A 20,849-nucleotide genomic window follows, 5' to 3' on the forward strand; every position below is an offset into this window, starting at 1 on the left:
TGTGGCCTTGATACTTTCATTTCCTAAGGCTGTGTGTGAGTCTGCAGTCCACATCCACTGTATGTTGTCACCTGTGCCTAAGCTGGGATGCAGAGTTCCCACCCATTCCACAGCATGGATGGGTTCTGATTCCAGGTGTTTGATTGAAATCCAGCTTCTAATTTGGATTAGACTGTAATTTAATTATTGTAGAATCAAACAGATCATGGACTGGGAACTGAGAAGATGCAAAATGGAGAATAATTTTTAAAGGATTCCACCTGGTGTAGTGGAAGGTGTCCCTGCCTGTGGCAGGGGGTTGGGATGAGATGGTCTTTAAGGCCCTTTCCAACCCAAATCAACATGGTCTCAGGGTTCTATGATCATGTTCCCTTCTCAGAGGGATTTGCATGACTTTATTCTCTCTCCACAGACCAGAGGCTGCACTTTGGCAGCCCTGGGGGCCAGTAAGCTCCTGAAAAGCATGGCCAAGGTGAAGAATGATATAAATGCTGCTGGTGAGTCAGAGGAACTGGCTAACGAGTATGAGACAAGAGCAGTAGGTAAGTGCCTGCTCTGTGAGTCCTTTAGAAATGTAGTGGGAAGGGTCAGAGACCAGGGAATTAGATATCTCACATTGAATACATTTTTCTTTTATGTCAACATGTGATTTTACTGCTTGGAAATTCCTTCACACCATTTGTTCCCAGTAGAAATTTTGTGTCCTGCCTTAAGAGCTTGGCTTCAAAAGGGGGGTGTTGTGAAGTGGGTTTTTTGGGGGTGGAGAATTTCTTTCATGGGGAAGAAAAGCTACTTAGCTCCACTGGCAAGGCTCAAGAAGGGTGCCCACAAGCAGGAAGGAGAATATGGAAAAGGGGAAACTTTCCTAATGAGCACTGGTAGCATTCAGGGTTGGGAAAAAGCACCCTTCAGGTTTGTGGGAGTACTTCTGGGGAGTGAGAACAAGTTGCAGGTAAAGAGTAGATTGATGGTTCTGTGACTTTATAAGGACCAGCTCAAGGCTATGCTGGAAATATCTTGCTTGTTTGCAGAGAGTATCTCCTATTCCACAAAGCAAAAACTGCTTAAACAGACTTTTTTAGAGGTATCTACATCCCTCAGGCCTGATGATTTAGCAAGACACTAAGGAGTGAACAGTGCCTTTCCCAGTGAAAAAGCATCAGATTCTGACTATTTCAACCCTACTGTTAATTTTGGACTGACTATAATTCTTTAGATCAGTGCCAAACAGAATTTAAGAAAAGAGGACGAAGCAAGTAGATTTACTGAGTCATTTAAGGAAAAACTCAAATTTTTAGTGCAGAGCTAAATGCTCTGTGTGATTTAATGTTACAGTTTTCCATCCAGGCTCAAACTCTGTATCAAAAGTTGAAGATGTACGAGTGGGGTTGTAAAGGGATGCAGAGTCATTCTGCAGTGCTGAAAATGTGAAAAGGGTTCTTGTCTACATGCTTTGATACTACAACTATTAACACTAAAGATATTTGCACCCAAGTTGGTGGGAAATTGAAGTTGGAGCTGCTTCTTCCTTCCAGAGCTGTTCACTGAGTGCTACAGCAACGATGAAGAACTGGCTGAGCAGCTGCTGACTTATTCCTGTGAAGCCTGGGGAGGGAGCAACTGTCTGGAGCTGGCAGTGGAGGCCAGAGACCAGCAGTTTATTGCCCAGCCAGGTGTGCAGGTAATGGCAGTGAGGGAAAGGTGGGCAGGTCACTGTAGCTCTTGTGCTCTAACAGGGGGTGTTGGCTCCTCTACCCACAAATGTAAATCAGGAGGGGCAAAAAAATCTTGGCTTGGGGCTATAAATCCTATTGAGCTGGGTAATGAAACTGCCTGAAGTGATTTCTGCTCTGGGCTTGCACAGTGTGGATGTGATGCCCAGCATTGCATGTAATGCAGTGGTTTGTAAGTGTTTTATCAATCAGGTCAAGTCCTGCTCAGCCTCATTTTTAACTCCTCATCACGGAGATGGAGCATGGCTGCCCTAAGGAGCCAGCATGCTAACACCTTTCTGTTTTGTTGCAATAGAAAATCTCTAGTATTTTGATTGAAATCTCAAAGTTTGGGGTTTATTTTAACCAAATCTAATGTTCTAAATAGCATTCCTAGGTTATTTTGTTGCTGTTAGCACAAATGAGGGTGTTTCCTCCTTCTTCCCTGCAGAATTTCCTCTCCAAGCAGTGGTATGGAGAGATTTCAAGAGACACTAAGAACTGGAAGATTATACTGTGCCTGTTCTTTTTCCCTTTAATAGGCTGTGGTTTCATCTCATTCAGGTAATCAACTGACTTTGCATTAGTGGGAAAAATTTTCAGAGGGAAAGCAAGTTAATTAATTGTAGAATCTTGGGGCAAGTCAGGCTGGGTGGAGATCATCCAGTCCAACCCTGTGGACTGGATGATCTCCACCATGAGATCAGGGTCAGTTGGGGCAGGTTGCCCAGGACTGTGCCCAGTTTTGGATATCTCCAAGGGTGGAGACTGGGGCAGCTGTTCTAGTGTTCAGTCAGTCTTAGGTAAAGGTATTGAAGAGCCAAATGAGCTTTTGGCTGTTTGTGTTTCACTCTGATCTTGGATTTAAGATCACAGAATCACAGGCTGGTTTGGGTGGGAAGGGACCTGGGCTGGAATGTCCCCTGTCATGAGCAGGGACACCTTCCACTATCCCAGGTGTCTCCAAGCCCCATCCAAGCTGGAAGATTTCCCAGTTTGCTGGAGTGCCTGAGGGCAGTGGATGCAGGATGTCTTTACCTCTGAAGTAACATCCTGAGCTAGACTTTGCACCCTTTGTAACATCCTGAGCTAGACTTTGCACCCTTTGCTCTTTCACTTTTAGGAACACAGATGTTTCCAGGCATTAAAAGCTATGCTTTGAGACCTTTTCCCTCTTTTAATTCCTCAGGAAAAAGCCTGTGGAGAAGAGTAAGAAACTCTTCTTATATTATGTGTCTTTCTTCACCTCCCCCTTTGTGGTCTTCTCCTGGAACGTCATCTTCTACATTGCTTTCCTGTTGCTCTTTGCCTACGTGTTGCTGATGGATTTCCAGAAGGAACCCACGGCCCTGGAGATCATCCTCTACGTGCTGGTCTTCATTCTGCTTTGTGATGAAGTGAGACAAGTAGGCAGCTCTTGCAACCCCAGAAAGTTCAGTGTTAGAGCCACAGCCTTGTGGCTTTTCCCCTCCAAGGCAGTGCAGGTGCTCAGGGGAGCCATTTCCTAGCAGAGCTGCTCAGGGCTCAGGGAGGGGTTTTTTTCTGTGGTGTTTAATTCCTGCAGTGTCTGTGCACCAAGAGGATAAGCTCTTGCCAGTGCAGATGTTTCCCAGGAATGCCTGGCTTGCCAAGGTAGTTGGTAATAAAGGGTTAAATTTACCACATTTATCTTGGTGCAAAGCTTTAGATTAAGTCATTCCTGCCTCTTCTCCCTACATTCCACCCCCATCTATTTTTTATTTTACCAGTAAGCTGCATACCTTTATCTATTTAGCTTTTAATCATCTGTACAGTTTTTGGTGGTTCAGGGTAGACTCAGGGACCAGCTGTGGGAACAGCATGTGGGACTGCCTTTATAGCCAGCCACTTAGCTGGTGTCTGCTCCTCCCTTCACATGGAATCTGGTGGGTTTTGGGCAAGCTGGTCTCTGCCAGGCTGTGGCCAGAGCAGTGGGGGATGCTGGGGCAGTCAGAAGAGCAGTGGGTGTGTGGGTTTGGTGCTGCTTTCTGACTGCTGTAAGGCCTGAGTCACCTCATGAGTGTTTGTGGGTGATCTGCTGGATCATCCCACCCTGCAATAACGTTTTTTACTTGAGCTCAGATGACATTTCTGATGCTGCTGTTACTGTGGTGTTTTCCCTTTTTAATAGTCAAGGTGGAACCCTGTTTGTGGCAACTTTACTTGCTAAGAAAATGGGGGAAAAGTAAAATACTTTTTTTTTGCCATGAAAACACTAATGGAGTGTTTGTTTCTGCTGATTTAGGTTCTGGTGTCTCTGGACCTGTCCTTGCACATCCTGTGTGTACCCAGCAAAAGTCCTGGGGAAAACCTTAGGGATAGAAACCTTCTTTTCCTATCAATGTCCCTTTTTCTTACTGCACTTAGCAGGTAGAACTGCTGCAATTCCCTTTAGTAACTGGCAGTCAGACTGTACCAATTTGGCAGTGGAGGCAGCTAAATTTGAAGATTTCAAGCTATCTGCAGCAGTGTTCTGGCTGCAAAGCTGTTTTCCTGAGGAGGAGGAATGGAGCAGAAAAGCAGAGCAGTGTCCCAGTCCTCTAAACTTCTTGGGGAAATTCCTCCCTGGCTTCCCCTGAGACAGACCATGTGTGCATTGCTCTAACTCTGCATCAAAATTGTGTCTGTGACCTTTGTATTTAAAGAAATAAAAGAGAGGGGTACCTCAGATTGTGTTTTCACATCCAAGGCAAAGTAAGAGCATCTTGCCTGGGGTCCCATGTAGCTGCTGCAGTCAGATAACCAGTTCTGGAGAGAAATCAGCCCTTGGTCTGGGGCAGTCTCTGAGCTCCAAGGCACTGGCTCAGCCCTGCTTTCACTTCTGGTGGTCCCAGGGATTTGTAAGTAGCTGGAGCTCTCCCAGTCCTGTTTAGAGCCCTAGGGAAATTGGAGAGGCTTTTCCCTGCTGTCTCCTTAGCCACATGGAGGTAGCCTCCAGCCAGGTGAGTGGGTGGGCTGGTGGGGTGTGAAGGAGAGCCCTGTTTATTCCAGTGGAGGAGAAATCTGGGCAGAACCTCTGTGCACTTCACCTCTCAGCAGTAGGAACTGCTTGGAATTTGGAGAAGTGCCCCTCAGTCCCAGATGTTTTGTTTGATTTAGGAAGCTACTGGGCAGAGACAGCACCTAGGAGAAAACTCCCTTTGATTTCTGTTTATTTCCCATAGAAGCACTAAGAGCAGGATTGCCTTCCTTGGATATGCCAGTTAGAGATTCACTGAGCAGTATTCTCCAAAACTTTGATTATTTCAGTGAAAATTGAAATTCAAAAGCATTATGATTGGGGATGCAGTTTATTTCTCCAGGCCTGGCAGAGGTTTGTCCTGGTGAAGCTTCTTGTCCTCTTGAGCCACCTCTGAATTGACTCCAGAGGTTGGTTCTTGCACAGACTTGGGATCCAGGCTGCTGTGCCAGACAGTCTGGGAATGAGCAGGGATTCTCACTAGACTTGCAATTCAGAAATACAGAGCTCTGTAATGGAAAGAATAAATTAAATCTGCATCTTGGCTCCAAAGTGTGTGCATGTAGCTGGGGGCAGATTAGTGAATGAGCTCTGTGAAGGGAGAGAAGTCAGGATGCATCAGCTACCCCTAAACTGTGACCCCCCCAGTGCCTCCTGAGTCACAGCAAGACCCAAAAACCAGCTTGCCAGTAACTTGTGGCATTGCTGGATGCACTAAACCCCTCTTTATGGGGAAAGTGAACTCTGGTGTTATCTATTGTGTGACAAAAAGCCAATGGGGGAAGGAAACTGTGCTGTGTGGGGGTTACTTTCTGTTCTTTTTCCTTCCCAGTGGTACATGAATGGCAGCAAGTATTTCTCAGACCTGTGGAATGTTATGGATACCCTTGCAATCTTCTACTTCATAGCAGGGATTGTGTTCAGGTGAGTAGTGCCTCCTCTTGTGTCCATGTTACAGCTTTGCTTCCCTCCCTTAAGGTGGGTTTTGACTACAACCTGTAATGACATTTTGGGGAGCAGTGTGTTCATGAAATTCTCTTTATGAAGGCCCCAAATACTGACCAAAAAAAAAAAAAAGTCAGGGGATCTTTAGGATTTTCTGTGGCTCCTGTTATTGGCTATTTAGTATGACCACCTGGGCCTTGTGTTATATTTAAGAGGACTGTGATTGTCCCTACAGCAGCCTAACAATGTCATTATCTCCCAGTAGCTGTTCTACATGATGGGGTCAGTTAAAAACCATGGCAAAGAAATGATGGAAACACATTTTCCAAAGCAATTGTTCAGCCAGCTGTAACTTGGTCCTTGTTGCCTCAGGGCAGTGGAGCAGTTGTTGCACTGTGGTGGTTTCAGAGGGCTGTGGGAATAGCTCCAGGTACAAATTTCCTTGCTGTTAATAGCTTTAAGGGAAAGAGAAAAAATGAGCAGGGATATGATGCATGTCAGGAAGGAAGGGTGTAAACAGAGTGTGCATTAACCATCTCTGTCACCTGTCATTAGTGGGGGAGGCCATGGGGCCCTGGATAGCTGTGCTCTGCTTTCCAATTACTCACCTTCCACTCTCCATTTCAATGTTTTAGTGTGGTTTTACCTGATTTCTGCATGATTCACCCAAGGCTTCTCTTTGTTTTCTTCTGCTGTCTCCATCAGGCTTCACTCTGATGAAAGCTCTTGGTATTCCGGGAGAGTAATTTTCTGTTTGGACTACATAGTTTTTACCCTGAGGCTCATCCATATTTTCACAGTTAGCAGGAATCTAGGACCCAAAATTATTATGCTGCAGAGGATGGTAAGATTCTGGCAGCTATTCAAGAGAGTCTAAGTAAATGATGTGACACTTTTTTTCTCCCTTCCCTCTTAAGAGCAAAATCACCACGTTCTGATGATGGCAGCAAGTTAAATCTGCTAAACAGGATGAATTAAGATTTAAATGGGATCTAATTAAGAGTGGGGCATTTTTCTGTGTCAGGAGAGAATAAGAATCAGGCTGAAGAACAGAAGAGGAAATTTGCTTCCTGGTAGCTTTTGTCTTCCATACCTCAAACATTTCAGTGATATTTCTGTTGCTCCCATGAGTATTCCCCAAACAAGACAGTGATGATAGAGGGTACAGGAGGAGGATTTTGGTCCTCCACTGCATCCATCACATGAGTACCTGAGGAAGAGGGTCGTGAGGATCCTCTTATACAATGCTAGAAATTCATGAGACCATTGGCCAGAGTGTCTGGGCTGTAAATGCTGGTTGGAAGCCATCCAGAGTGGCATTTCCAGAAGCTTTCATCTCACAGGGGTGAGGAGATCCACAGTCCTTTTTACCTGGTTCTGGCTTTTGTGGAGCCTGTCTGATGCCAGGGGGATATCCTGTATTCCAAAACATGCCTTGCTTTGAAGATTGCATAAATATTTTTGAAGTTCTCTGAATGGGAGTGGTCAGTTATTACCATGTGTTGGTGAAACGAGGAGCAAAAAGCCACCCATGTGTGGCTTGCAACAGACCTGCAGTGGGGCACTGACTGATGCCTGTTGTCCTTTTTCAGATGATAGATGTCTTCTTCTTCCTCTTCCTCTTTGCTGTGTGGATGGTGGCCTTTGGTGTGGCCAGACAAGGCATCCTGAGGAAGAACGAGCACCGCTGGGAGTGGATCTTCCGCTCGGTCATCTACGAGCCCTACCTGGCCATGTTTGGCCAGTACCCTGATGACATTGATGGTAGTTACCTTCTGGGGGCTCTCTCCTGGCTGGGTCAAAGGTTCTCTCCTCCTAAAGGTTGTCCAGCCCTGTGCTGACCCCTTGCCTCCAAGTCTAAAGGGGAGCAGGGATGGAGGGATGAGGGCAGGAGCTGGGGCTGGGCCCATGTCTTGGTTTGGAAAGCCAGGTGTCTGCTGAGGAAGGCAGGAGCCTCCCCTGAAATGGAAAATGTAAACCCTCCCCCCCCTTTTCTGAATTGCTATAAATTTTAAATTAAGGGGTTCTCAGGCAAAAAATATGGGAGCAGGAAATAACAGTTCTTTAATAGGGAAGAAAATAAAAATATAAACAATGCAGTAAACTAAAACAACACTGAGTCAGAACTCAACCTGACACCCTGTTGGTCAGGGTGGTGGTAGCAGTCCAGTTGGAGATGTGGCTGCAGCCCTCCTGGAGTGTCAGGGGTGGTTCTGCTGGGGCAGGGATCCTGTAGAAAGGTGCAGGATCCCTTAAGATCTAGTGGAAGAGGCAGCTGCTGTTCCTCTGGGAAATCCAGCAGAGAAAAGCCCCGCTGGTATTCCAGAATCTCCACATTATATCTAATTAGGAATGCTTGGCTCTCCCCTCTGGGTGGAGCATCTCACATCTCTGGGATGCTGCAGTTCTTATCAGCCATGCAGCACATTCAATAGCCTGTTATCAGCAGGTGTCTCCCCAGTTGTGGAAGAGATAAAGAAAACTGCCCACTTAACAGAAGACAACATCTGCCACACAGATGGCAAATAGAGCACAGTTTGCCTGGCAGTCCAGGAGAGCCCAGCAGAACAGGAGCTCACTGTTTGCTCTCCCCTCTCTCTCTGAGGTACCACCTACAACTTTGACCACTGCACGTTTTCTGGGAACGAGTCCAAGCCCCTGTGTGTGGAGCTGGATGCCAACAACCAGCCCCGCTTCCCCGAGTGGATCACCATTCCCCTGGTGTGCATTTACATGCTCTCCACCAACATCCTCCTGGTCAACCTGCTCGTGGCCATGTTCGGGTGCGTACCCCAGGAGCCTTCCTGGGCATCCCCACCCTGGCATTTCTCTGGGAAAAGGAGTGCACTGCTGGAAAACTGCAGGAAGCCACCCCTCCCTCTGCATCTGTCACTGCAGCCTGGGGGAAGCTGGTGCAGTGTCCTGGGGAGGGATTGCTGCCTGTCCTTGGCCTCCATCTCTGAGCTTCTGATGGAGAGAGATGGGGAGACTGACTCTGTGATCAGAATCTGGTTTATTGTGGGATAGAAACACTTCTATACTATTTCAGGGAGACTAGTAATGTGTACTACAATGATCAGGTTAAAATCACATACACAACCTTATGCATGTAACAACATCTCTTGCTTGCAGAGTTTAATGGGATTTTCTTTTTTGGTTAAACCCGTTTGATTTCATCTTCTTGCAGTCTAAGTCTAATTTTCAAAGGTCTGTTTTCAAATTTCTTATGTTAATTAAGTCTAAAGTCTGTCATCTGTCTCGTGTCTTTCAACATTCTAACAAGCATCCTCTGAGCTGTGGGTGTGGTGTGAAACCCTGTGGGTCACACAGGGAGGGATGCTGGGTCAGGGCCTTGTCAAGTGTGAGCTGCTGCCAAGTGACCTTGCTAGAGTGTGGTATTTTTGGGGTCTCCAGGACAAAGGAGGAATTGTGAATCTGACTCCATGTTCTTAGAAGGCTAATTTATTATTTTATGGTATTATATTATATTAAAGAATACTTTACTAAAACTATACTAAAGAATAGAGAAAGGATAGTTACAGTAGGCTTAATAAGATACTAACTAAAAACTTGTGACTGCTTCCAGAGTCCCAACACAGCTGGACTGTGATTGGTCATTAAGTAAAAACAATTCCCCTGTTGGATAAACAATCTCCAACCACATTCCAAAGCAGCAAACACAGGAGAAGCAATCAGATAATATAGTTTTCCTTTTCCTCTGAGGCTTTTCAGCTTCCCAGGAGAAGAAATCCTGGTGAAGGGATTTTTCCAGAACATATGACAGTGATACTAGAGTGAGCAAATGCCTTATTCTCTTCAGGACACTCTGATTAACCTGAGCTGCTGTGTGGTGAGGATGGGTCTGGCACTGCTTTGATGGACCTGCTATTTATTGTTCTGACTTAGACCACAGGCAGTGGGCCACATCCCCTTGGGACATGCAAAAGGACTTTGTCTTGAGAAGTGCCATCACCTCTAGACCAGCAAGGGCAGGGAACATCCCCCTCAGCTTCTCCCAGAAATCGTTGTTGCAGCCACTGCAAGCTGTGAGATGGAGTTGATTTAATCCTGGGAAGTTCCTCATATCAGACTTTGGGGGTGTGTTGCCTTTGTGTCTCTCTTGGGAATGCAGCTGGATTGGTGCTGTGGCTCTGTTCCCATTCCCAGCCCTGCTCCTTTTCTGCTTTATACTCACAACATAACAAGAGTACTCAAGACCTCTGGCCACCCTTTCCAGTTTTATTTTTGTCTTTTGATGGTACCTTGGCAGGAAGTTGCTTTGGCAACAAGAGTGTTGACAGGACTCCTGGTGCTGCTCAAGAGGATCTCTCAGCTGAATGACACTGGCCTGAGATGAGATGTTGGAGTGTGATAAGTTGAGAATGCCTCACATTCAGGTTTTGCTCTGACCTTTTCTCCCCAGGCTGACCTGGACTCTGAAGACAGTCAGAAATGTTATTTTTGGCAAGGCAGCCAGGATGGGTAGAGCATGTCTGTGCCTGGGGACAGATAGGCATGCTCATGCTGCCTAGAAAAGGGTGCAAGTACCTCTCAACAATGAAGGGAAGTGTAGCAGCAAGCCAGCCCTACCCTAAAAACCTTCAATATTTGCTAGAACACTTACTTTAACAACACCTGATGGTAAATACTCGAGTTTATGCTGTTATGCCAGTAAAAAAACCCCTAGTTTTTGCCAGTTGTAGTTATATTTTAAGCAGAAAGAGAATCTCCACCAGGTGAAGGTTTGCATTTATCTCATGTAAAGGTGCAGTAGGCTCTCAGCAGAGGCATTTTGGGAGCATCCATCTGTCCCTTAATGCCACATTAAAAGGTCAGGCAGCCTAGGGGCTGGGTCAGGGCCTTACCAAGCGTGAGCTGCTGCCCAGGTGTAAATGAGTTATTATGAGCTGCTAGAGTGAGTAAATGAGTTATTCTCACTCTCCAGGACACTGTGGTTTTATTAACCTGAGCTTGCTGCTGTGGTTGTTGCTTTGCTGGGTTCATACAGTGCTTTGTGCCATGGGTTTGATCCATGCCTGGAGTGTCCTTAATACCTCTACTACAAATCTCAGGAGCTGTTAAATTTCTTGTAAGTGTTCTAGTTTTAGATTTGTTTGGGTTTCTTTTTTCCCTAAGAAAGGAGTTATCTACTCAGTTAATAGGACACAATATCTTGTGAAGAAGCATCCTGTTCTCATGTGTCTAGGCTGGAAGAAGATTGCTTAGAGCTGAGGTAGTAAAAGTACCTCGAGCATTTTCTTCCTATTCAGATTTTTTCCAGTTTATTTATAAATTCAAGGGCTTTTTTTTCCCCTACTGTCTTAGTTCCACCCATTTGCAAATTAGTGACTAAGAAGGAGAGCAAGCTAAATAACCTCCTAGTCAATAAATGAATGATTGGGGCCCCTAACATCAGAAGGACATGGAGCTGCTGGAATGAGTCCAGAGGAAATTTTCCAAGGGCTGGAGCCCTTCTGTTCTGGAGCCAGCCTGGGAAGGCTGGGGATGCTCACCTGGAGAGGAGAAGGCTCCAGGGAGAGCTCAGAGCTCCTTGCAGGGCCTGAAGGGGCTCCAGGAGAGCTGGAGAGGGACTGGGGACAAGGGATGGAGGGACAGGACAGAGGGAATGGCTCCCACTGCCAGAGGGCAGGACTGGATGGGATATTGGGAAGGAATTGTTCCCTGGGAAGGTGGGCAGGCCCTGGCAGTGCCCAGAGCAGCTGTGGCTGCCCCTGGCAGTGTCCCAGGCCAGGTTGGACACTGGGGCTTGGAGCAATCTGGGACAGTGGAAGGTGTCCCTGCCATGGCAGGGATGGACTGGGATGAGCTTTAAAGTCACTCCCAAGTGAAACCACTCTGGGATTCTGTGACTATAAAACCATGCCCTGGTACAGTGGAAGAATGCTCTGTTCTTGGCTCTGCTGCAGCTTTTTGGTGAATAACTAATGCTGGGTGTGTTCTCTCTTCCCCATCAGCTACACAGTTGGGTCAGTGCAGGAGAACAATGACCAGGTGTGGAAGTTCCAGCGTTTTTTCCTGGTGCAGGAATACTGCAGTCGCCTGACCATCCCCTTCCCTTTTGTCATCTTTGCCTACATACTCATGGTGCTGAGGAAATGCTTCAAGTGCTGCTGTAACAAGGAAAGCAAAGAGCCATCCATTTGTTGTGAGTTGGATTTTTCCTTGTTGCCCAAAAGTCACCTCTGCAGCAGGTGCACTGCAGTTCCTCCATGGCATCCTGTGCTTATTCCAGGCATTTTCTGCTGTGCTGGGAAATTTCCAAGGGCCATGTAGACCTCTGTCATGTAAATCCACTGTGCTGCTGGAAATCTCTTCAGTAAGACTCAAGTTTTCAAGTGAGAATTAGTCAGTGCTCTCTTGTCCAAGCCATTTCGATGTAGGATTCTCTTGTGTGTGTAAATCATTAAGACTTTAGATTAATCCTAACTCTTTAGGGCTGCCTGTGCTGTTTCCCAGCTTTGCAAGGTTGTGGGTTTGGCTTTTTTGTAATTCATTTTGCTTGCTAGGGTGACTGAAAGAGAATAAACAGTTTCCATGAAGCCAAATGAGCAAACCACCTCAAAAATGTGGCAAGTCAGTTCTTGAGCTGTTTCTCCTTTAATTTCTCTGTCAGAGGACACAGATAGGAATTGTTTTAACAAGCTTTCCCTCTGCCTCTCCAGCAAATGCAGTGTTTTCTCAGCTGAGAGAGCATAAGTTGAGTTAATTGACAGGCTTGTTCCCATCTATCAGCAACCTGACTGTTGCCCTGCAGCAGAAACTGGATTTGTTGCCAGTTAGGAGGAAGAGCCTGCTTTGGGGTATAAAATTGCTTAGCACTAAATCATTTTGACTGTCCAGATTGCTGTGTGGATTCCTTGCTGGGGAAGCTGTTGGATGGCAGAAATTCCTGCTAAAATGATGCAAGGTGGATGTTGCAGCTCTGATAGAATGGGAGAGTTAATTAGAGCCAGAAAATGATTGGGGTTTTGCTGATGATAGGAACTCAGAACTGTGTGGAGGAAGCACATTGATGTATTGACTGTTGTAAAATCCTGCCTTCCTCATTTAACTCTTATGGAAATGGTTGGGATTTGGGTGCTTAAATGCTTGATGGAATGTGGGAGAACAGTTGAGGGGTGTGTGAGCTCAGAGAAGCACTGGGTGGAAGAAAAGAACTTCAGCCATTCTCCAGCTCTGGGCTTCTTTTTTCTCAGTTAATTTTATTGTTTTCTTTAAACCTCTATGGTTTATGCTATCCTCCTGAAACAGGATAAAATGCTGAAGTATTCCCCTGGAGGGCTTTTATGCCTCAAAGTGGGCTCCTCTGTATTAATTCTTGAATTTACAGCACCACCACAAAATGCTTCTTAGAGAAGACAATACTTCATCATTCTAGTGGGCTTCAGTTCAATGAAAAATCACACATGGTGGTGCTTAGAAGTGTTACTCTTAATGAGCCAGTATGGGATTATGTAGAAATAAATGGAAAGCTCAAACCCAGATGGGAACTTGCTAGAATGACCTGTACTTGTTGAAGCAGAGGCACCTGTGTTAACCAAGACTCAAAGAAGTTCAGAAAGACTTTTGGAGCTTGTAAGGTTGGGGGGGGGGTGTTTGTTTCGCTGGTTTGAGGTTTTATCTTTGCTCATATTTTGTATTTTTAAGTGACTGTTGTTGCCAGGAGCATTCAGTGCAAGGTGGTAGTGTCACATCTGTCAGAGCTGAGTTGGGGTGGGCAGTGGGGCTGCGAGTGCTCAGGTTGTGGGGAAGGGAATCATTAACCTCAGAATGCACACACTGACACACTGACCCCCAGCCTTTTTGCACCCTGGCTTTGGAAAGACAAATTAAGTGTTTTTTCTTCAAATACATTTCCCAGGCTCAAGAAATGAGGACAATGAAATCCTGGCATGGGAAGCTGTCATGAAGGAAAATTATCTCGTCAAAATCAATACAAAAGCAAATGATTCCTCAGAAGAGTAAGCCTGCCCATCTTTGTCTTCATTCTCTTTATTTTCTCTTGAACATTTCTAATGAAGGCAAGTTTTCAGCAGCTCTAAATGTTTACAAACTAATGAGTAAGTAAGCAAACTCAGCATAAAGATGCTTTTTATTTCTAAAGTGACATGGTGCTTTTTTTGTCTGCTGAAGACAAGAAAATGCTTTCCCATGGTGTTTTGAGATGTCATCATGGGAAGCAGTGCCACAGCTGGCTCTTGCTCTAGCATTAGTTTAGGTTGGATATAAGGAAAAAGTTCTTTATGGAAAGGGTTGTCCAGCCCTGGAGCAGACTTCCCAAGGCAGTGGTGGCACTCCCACCTCGGGCTGGGGATTTAAAAGCTGTGTGCATGTGGCACTTGGGGACACGAGTTGGTGGTGGAATTGGTTGGGTTTTCCAACCCAGATAATTCTATGGGTATACATTTAGCAGAGAATGTTTACCATTAGATGTGGAATCTCAGTCATTCCTGCAGCAGTAATCCAGATGGAGGTGTGTACTTTGTAGCATGAGTAGGGAAGATGATCTTTAGAATCGTGGTATTTGGAGCTTGGACACTTAGACTTGGATGTTTCTTTGACTGCCAGCTCTTGGAAACATTTTCTTTGGGATCTGTCCCACTGTTTTCAGAGTAATAGTATAAGAGAAAAAAGAAACAGAAAGAAAACAAGAAAACAGAGCACAGCTAGAGAACAAAACCCACTCTGTATGATTGCTTAAATTTGCTAACTTCTGGCAGCCTGAATATTTCCCTTAATCAGAGAGAGCTGATAGGAATGGGCAAGAAAAATCAGACCCTTCCATATCTGTGGGCATGAACATTGTTGTCCACAAATAAATGTTTTGGTTAAGACTACCCAGAGACAGCAGCGTTGGATAAGAAGCCAAATACCAAAACCATCTCCTTGGTACTGAAAGAAAAAGTGTTTTGAGAAGGAAAATAGAATAGCATCCTAGTAATTTGCATGTTAGTTCACTTGCACTAAAAATGATGCCAGTCATGTGCAGCCCTGCCTTCCTGGGAGGATGGAGCCCTGGGGGGAGGTGGGGTGTGGTAATTAGCCAAGTTTTCCTTGGTATCCAGACTGATCCCTTTGCTCTGTGTTCTCCTTCTGCTTCTAGGATGGTGCATCGATTTAGACAACTGGATGCAAAGGTACTTCTGTCCCAGACTGCTCAGGGGAATGTGATTCTCTCTGGTAAAGCAGGGTGTGTGCCATGGCAAGGAAAATGAGCCTCCCAGAGTCGTATGCAGTCTTTGTCACTGTCACCAGGACCTCATTTTATCTGGGCTTTTTTACCATGCTGTTTTGATTCCATGGAAAGGAATGTGTAGGGAGTGTAGTGATTAGGAGAAGAGGGAATGGTTTTAAACATAGAGCAGGGTTAGATGGGATAATGGGAAGAAATTCTTGGCTGTGAGGGTGGGCAGGCCCTGGCACAAGGTGCTCAGAGAAGCTGTGGCTGCCCCTGGATCCCTGGAAGTGCCCAAGGCCAGGTTTGATGGGGTTGGAGCAGTCTGTGTCCCTGCCCACAGCAGGGGTGGAACACAATGAGCTGTCAGGTCCCTTACAAGCCACAAGAGCTTCATGTTGTGCAGGAAAATGAAACAGAAAGACAGTTGCTTAGCACTGGAGGAGTGTTTCTGAGTATTCCTTGTGGGATGGAATAAAATAGAAGCAATTTCCACCTTAAACTGCGACACTGAGCTCATGAAACACCAGTGGGAAGAAGGGGTGTCACACACCTGACATGTGCCCTTCCCAAAGGTGTCTGTCAAGTTTAGCTTCTGGTCCTGTTGGCACGAGGTAATTAAACAACAGAAAGCTACCAATATACCAGAGAGCACATTATGAGAATTGCCATACAAATAATCTTTTTAAGACTGTGATGCTAAAAAGACCTTCACAATGGGTGTTTTTTGAGGCTTGATTGAATTATCTATTGGGCCTCTGAAGTGGGGAGTGGCTTTGGTATGAAGCACATACTTTTGAGAAGCTCACAGGTGAAAAGAGCCACGTATACTTCAGAGTACCTATTTTGGTTGCTGTCAAATAATTTCGACTACAAAATGATAGCTTGCTTCCCAGACTGAAAGGGAAGTCATGGGTGAGTCTGTGGCTAGTGATGCTGCTCTTGAAACTGAAAGGAGATCCTCCTAACCCTAATTTTCTCCTGAAAAGAAATACCCATTTCTTGCTTCTCTCTTCTGGTAACTGCTGGTTAACTCACTGAAATACAGAGGCATCAGGGCTGGCTGCATTAATTGCCCTGATGAACACTGTCATTGGGGGTGTCCTCTGGAGCACGCTTGCATTTGGTGCAATACTTGAATAGGCAATTACTCGTTACTTCCATTTCTCATTAGCATTGCTTTCCTTCAGCTAGATGGACTTCACCAAAATAATCCCCTTCTTCTTTTTTTTAAAGCTCTCTGATTTGAAAGGCCTTCTGAAAGAGATTTCCAGTAAAATTAAATGAGTGCAGCTGAAATCCAAGAGCAGCTACTGGAGCAGGGTAAGCCCTCTTTAAATCCATTCTCTGCCTTGAAAAAGTTTACCAGCATTTCTGGTGTTCAATTGGTGTGTCTTTGGAAGGAGAGCTACTATTAATTGTTGATGCTTGTATTCATATTGTCTGATACTGGGAAAGAAAGGAAACCTGATTTCTCTTCCTCATTTGTGTTTTTCTTTCTGAAAAATATAGTTTTCTATCTGGGGTTCCTTTCAAATTTTGGCACTGTTTAAAATACCTTGTTTTGTTCACTTGCCTTTGAAAAACTGTGACTAACCCAAGGTTATTTTAGTTGTCTTTGTGTTGGTGGGCCTCTAGAAAATGCAGGGCTGCTGTGCTGGATCCTTTACCCTTGGTACCTTTTAACTCTGAAGAGCAGGCAACCCAAATAGAAAAGACAGAAGTGAGGGCAGGAGTAAGGTTTATTTTAACACTGTCAAAGTGGGGCAGCATTAGGCTGGATCACTGTAGCCTTCCTGTGTCCTGTACAATAAGCTGCAGTGTGAGGAGCTGATCCAAAGCCTCTGGTCCAGGTGAGTGTCTGGTCATCAGCCTTGTGTACTTTCACCTCCAGTTTTAAGGAAGAATTGGTTTGGATCCCACGGTGGGATGTGAAAGGCAGACAGAACACTGATGGATGCAGAAAACACTTTCATCTTTAGAGACAGCAAGTTAAGAAGTGTAACTTGAATGGGGTAATCTGGAACAACTTGATCAGCCTGGACATTAGGGCCTAGCTCCTTGTTCAAGAGTGGTTTTGTCCAAGAGAACTTAAACCTGTGCCAAACATTCCCCAGTCAGCTCACCGTTTTCCTGGGAGAACTGAATACTCACTTGACCTAAGTTCCATTTAGTCATGAATGACTTGCCACCACCTAATAAAATCTACAAGGATCACCAGTTCCTGGGCTGGTTCTGGGACGTGCTGGATGCCAAGTTGCCTAAAAACCAGGCTGTAGAATAGTGGAACTCTGGAGGCCATTTAGGCCAGCCCCCAGATCAAAGGGAGCTGCAGTGTGGCTGGAAAACAGGTTGTAATTAGATACAGTGGGGCAGCCTGGGACAAGGGACAGCAGTTTATGATGGAGCTTGTGGGAAGGGGACTCTCATTACAGATGATAGTGCTTTCAGAAGAATCCTAGAATCCCAGAATGGTGTGGGTTGGAAGAGACCTTAAAGCTCTTCCAGTTCCACCCTCTGCCATGGGCAGGGACACCCTCCCCTGGACAAGGCATCCAGTCACCTGATGTTGAGAGGATGAAAGCAAAGCCTTGAGGTGGGCTGGGAGCTCTACTCCCCAATTGTTTTTGTTGCTCACACAGGTACCAATTCATGAAGAATAATTGCTCGGAGCTGGCAGTAACCCCCAAGCAGATGACAATGGAGGCACCAGACTATCAATGTCTCAGCAGGAGTCAGCAGGATTTTCTTGCTGTTTTTATTTTTGTTGATCAAACAGCCCTTTCTGCTTGTTGCAAGGTTGTGGGGAAACAGGAGATGACTGCTTATCTCCTGACATGATTCCTGCATTACCCAAACTCTTCTCATCTGCCCTAATCTCCAGTGGCAGCAATTAGTCCTTGTAAGCTGCTGTGGCAAAGCACTCCTATTTTCAAGAGTTCTGCTACTGTTGCCAAAATCCCTTTGCTTTTCCATTTCACTCAAAGGGACCTGTGCCCGGGTTTCCTTCATGCTTGTCTGAATGAATGCATCTCCCTTCCATTCCGTCCTGTAGTAGCTGGATCTTGCTTGTTCCTTGCACGGGCTGTCTGTCAGACCTGCTGGGGTCTGGAATGCTGGTGTACCAGAATGCAATGGATTTTGGCATCATCCCCCTGAGGAAAGCCTTTGGTCCAACCCTGCATCCCTATTTCAGACTGTACAGGAACATTGTGGACTTGTTACCACTCTACCTGAAACCCTTCAGCACTGCAGAAGTCCAGCTATTACAGCCCTGCATGGGAGAGACATTAATTCATCTAGGAAGTGTTTCCAAAGGCTTTGTGGGCAATCCTTGCTTGGTTTAATTAGTGAAAATTTGTATCCTGGGAATGTTGGAACTCATTTGACTTTTCCAACGTGTTTGCTGATGTTTGCATCCGGAAATGGAGAAGAGATTGTTGGAACCTTTAAATAGAGCAATGGTCAATATGGTGAGGTGGCGCTTTGTGTTTTCTGTCTAAAATAGCAGCTGAATTCTGTCACATTTGTTCGGTATAACTGAGAGCACAGCCAACTGTGCACTCAAATAGCACTGCAAATAGCATTTATTTACATGGCAAAGCAACGTATCAATCTTCCTTCCCAATGTCTAGGAATCATGAAATCAGAGACTCACCAGAGGCAAGGATCACAGAGTCCAACCCCTGGCCCTGCCAAGACACCCCAACAACCCCACCCTGTGCATCCCTGAGAGTGTTATCCAAATGTTCCTTGGGCTTTATCAGCCTGGGGCTGTGCCCATTCCCTGGGGAGCATGGGCAGTGCCCAGCACCCTCTGGGGGAAGAACCTTTTCCTGATCTCCCACCTGACCCTGCCCTGACACAGCTCCAGCCATTCCCTCAGGTGCTGTCCCTGTCACAGAGAGCAGAGATTGGAGCTGTCCCTCAGGAGGAAGCTGCTAGCCATAATGAGATCTCCCTCTCTCTCCTCCTCCTCCTCCCCAAGCTGAACAAACCAATTGACCTCACCTGTTCCTCATACAGCTTCCCCTCCTGTCCCCTCATCATCTTCAAGCCCCTCTTTGGATACTCTCTGCTAGCTTTATATCCTTATGATACATTCAGAGAGGTCGCTGCTCTTCTCTCCCTGCATCTCATGACCCAGCTGTGCTGTATGCTGTGCATGACACCATCCTGGGGGATCCAGCACTAACAATAGCAGTGGCACCTGTTTACATGGGGAAATCCTTCCTGCTGAAAAGTAAAGGAGCCAGGCTTTCACTGATTCACATGGCAGTTAGTTTGCATCATAAATTCTTGAGATAAGGTTCCTTTCTGGAAATTATTTTTCCCATATCATTTGTCTGCCTTGAATCTGAAAATTGTGCTTTTTGTTCACTCCCTTCCTGTAAAAAACCTGTGGAACCCTTTAAACCCTACAGGGAAATCCCAAGGGCCTTGCCTTGGAAGAATACACTACAGAGTATCCACCTAGGCTGAAAGAGAAGACTTCTGCCATGGAGCCTTGCAACACTATCATCCACCCCGTTCCTTCCCCCATATGTCCCAAATTTTCATAGTTTCTCCTTTCCCTGTTTCCTCATTGGTTGTGGTACCCTGCCTTCCCTGAAAGCCAATCCCCTCTGCACTGCCCTTCGTGCTGCCCCCATTTGCCCACTGACCCCTACTAAACCTTGTGCAGAGCACATGGCCAGGTCTTTGTCCCTGATCCCTTTGGCATGGTGGATGCAATAAACCTTTGCTGGAATACATCATAAAAAGACCCTCCCTGTCTTTCCTCCGCCGAGCTATCAGTGGTGTGTGTGTGTGTGTGTGTGTCCATGGACTTGAAATGGCTGCTCTTGTGCCCTTACTCCAAGCGGCTTCTGAAGGAGATGCTTCGAAGAAGGCTGCAGCATTTCTACCACTCTGCCACGTGGAAAAAAAAAGCTGCTATATGATTGCCCAAAGCTCTAGAGATCTGTTGTGTGAATGTAACTGTGAAGCCATTTTCTGTAAGGTCTGAATTCTGGAGTCAGTGCAGGTCCAGTGCTGCACCCAGAGGTGCCACTCTGTGCCCCACAGGCCGCTCCCTTCCCAGAGGCCGCGCGGGCTCTTCTCCAGGCTCCCGTGGGCCCGAGCCGGGTGCCCATGGAGCCCCGGCCCGGCGGGGCTGTGGGGCGGGGAGGGACCGCCGCTCCCCGGGCAGCAGCCGGCCCTCTGCCCCTCCCCTCGGGAGCCCGGCCCCAGCGGCTGCTGGCCGCGCCTCAGGGCTGTGCGGGCAGGGGAGGCCTGGGCCCGGGTGCAGGCAGCGTCCGGCCGAGGGGCTGAGCCCGCACCAACCCTTCCTTCCCCCCTGCTGCTCTCTCCAGCTGGCAGAGGACAGGAGCAGAGCGGCCGAGCACCTGCGCCGGGCCCTGCCCTACCTGCAGAGCCCACAGGAGCCCCTGCGAGAGGCGGCCATCAGGTTCATCGGTGAGCCACGAGCCCGGGCTCCCTCCCCGGCCCACTGCAGCAAGGCCCCAGCCCCGCCTGCTGGCCCAGCAGCTCCAGCCGGGCCCGGCGCCGAAGAGCCCTGACCCGCTCCCACCCAGTACCGAGTGTTTGGTGTCAGAACCTTCACATAGGTTAGACACCTGGGGTCAGGGATTCCTTCCAGCCTGGGCCGCTTTGGGTGGGATGGGGGCGGCCCCAGGGCAGGTTGCAGTGTGTGCAAGGGCCTTTGTGACACAGTGCAGCACAGTCACCGTGTCATGGAACGAGACAGGGTGTCCTTTGTGACACGTGGTGACATATAAGCTGGAGGTGACAAGAGCACACCACAGTGCTTTGAGCAGGCGACGGGACAGGACGGGACAGAGCAGTGCCGTGAGGAGCCCCCGCACAGCACGCTTGTTCGTGTCCCACCCGGAGATTTTCTGAGGCATTGTTCCTGCAGCAGACCTCGAGGCCAGAGCACGGGACTTGCTGACCTGTGGTCTTCCTGAGGCTTCTTTTCTGCAGGTGCCCTCAAGGCCAAACCACAGTCATTGACAGC

The 20,849-nt window shown here is 46.9% G+C and overlaps 1 protein-coding gene across 2 annotated transcripts in view; it reads left to right on the forward strand.

The window, feature by feature from the left end:
• TRPM8 (transient receptor potential cation channel subfamily M member 8) overlaps positions 1 to 16,117 on the forward strand; it is a 33,666-nt gene extending 17,549 nt beyond the window's left edge. For both annotated transcript variants that reach the window (XM_050987589.1, XM_050987590.1), the window contains exons 13-24: positions 413 to 542; positions 1,536 to 1,681; positions 2,164 to 2,276; positions 2,902 to 3,118; positions 5,522 to 5,613; positions 6,340 to 6,478; positions 7,227 to 7,398; positions 8,240 to 8,417; positions 11,610 to 11,800; positions 13,517 to 13,616; positions 14,759 to 14,792; positions 16,067 to 16,117. In XM_050987589.1, coding sequence (XP_050843546.1) covers positions 413 to 542; positions 1,536 to 1,681; positions 2,164 to 2,276; positions 2,902 to 3,118; positions 5,522 to 5,613; positions 6,340 to 6,478; positions 7,227 to 7,398; positions 8,240 to 8,417; positions 11,610 to 11,800; positions 13,517 to 13,616; positions 14,759 to 14,792; positions 16,067 to 16,117 — 1,563 coding nt within the window. The remainder of the gene's footprint in view (positions 1 to 412; positions 543 to 1,535; positions 1,682 to 2,163; positions 2,277 to 2,901; positions 3,119 to 5,521; positions 5,614 to 6,339; positions 6,479 to 7,226; positions 7,399 to 8,239; positions 8,418 to 11,609; positions 11,801 to 13,516; positions 13,617 to 14,758; positions 14,793 to 16,066) is intronic.
• The last annotated feature ends 4,732 nt before the right edge of the window (positions 16,118 to 20,849 follow it).

This window comes from Serinus canaria (genome assembly GCF_022539315.1).
Source record: "Serinus canaria isolate serCan28SL12 chromosome 7 unlocalized genomic scaffold, serCan2020 HiC_scaffold_29, whole genome shotgun sequence".
NCBI classification, from domain to species: domain Eukaryota; kingdom Metazoa; phylum Chordata; class Aves; order Passeriformes; family Fringillidae; genus Serinus; species Serinus canaria.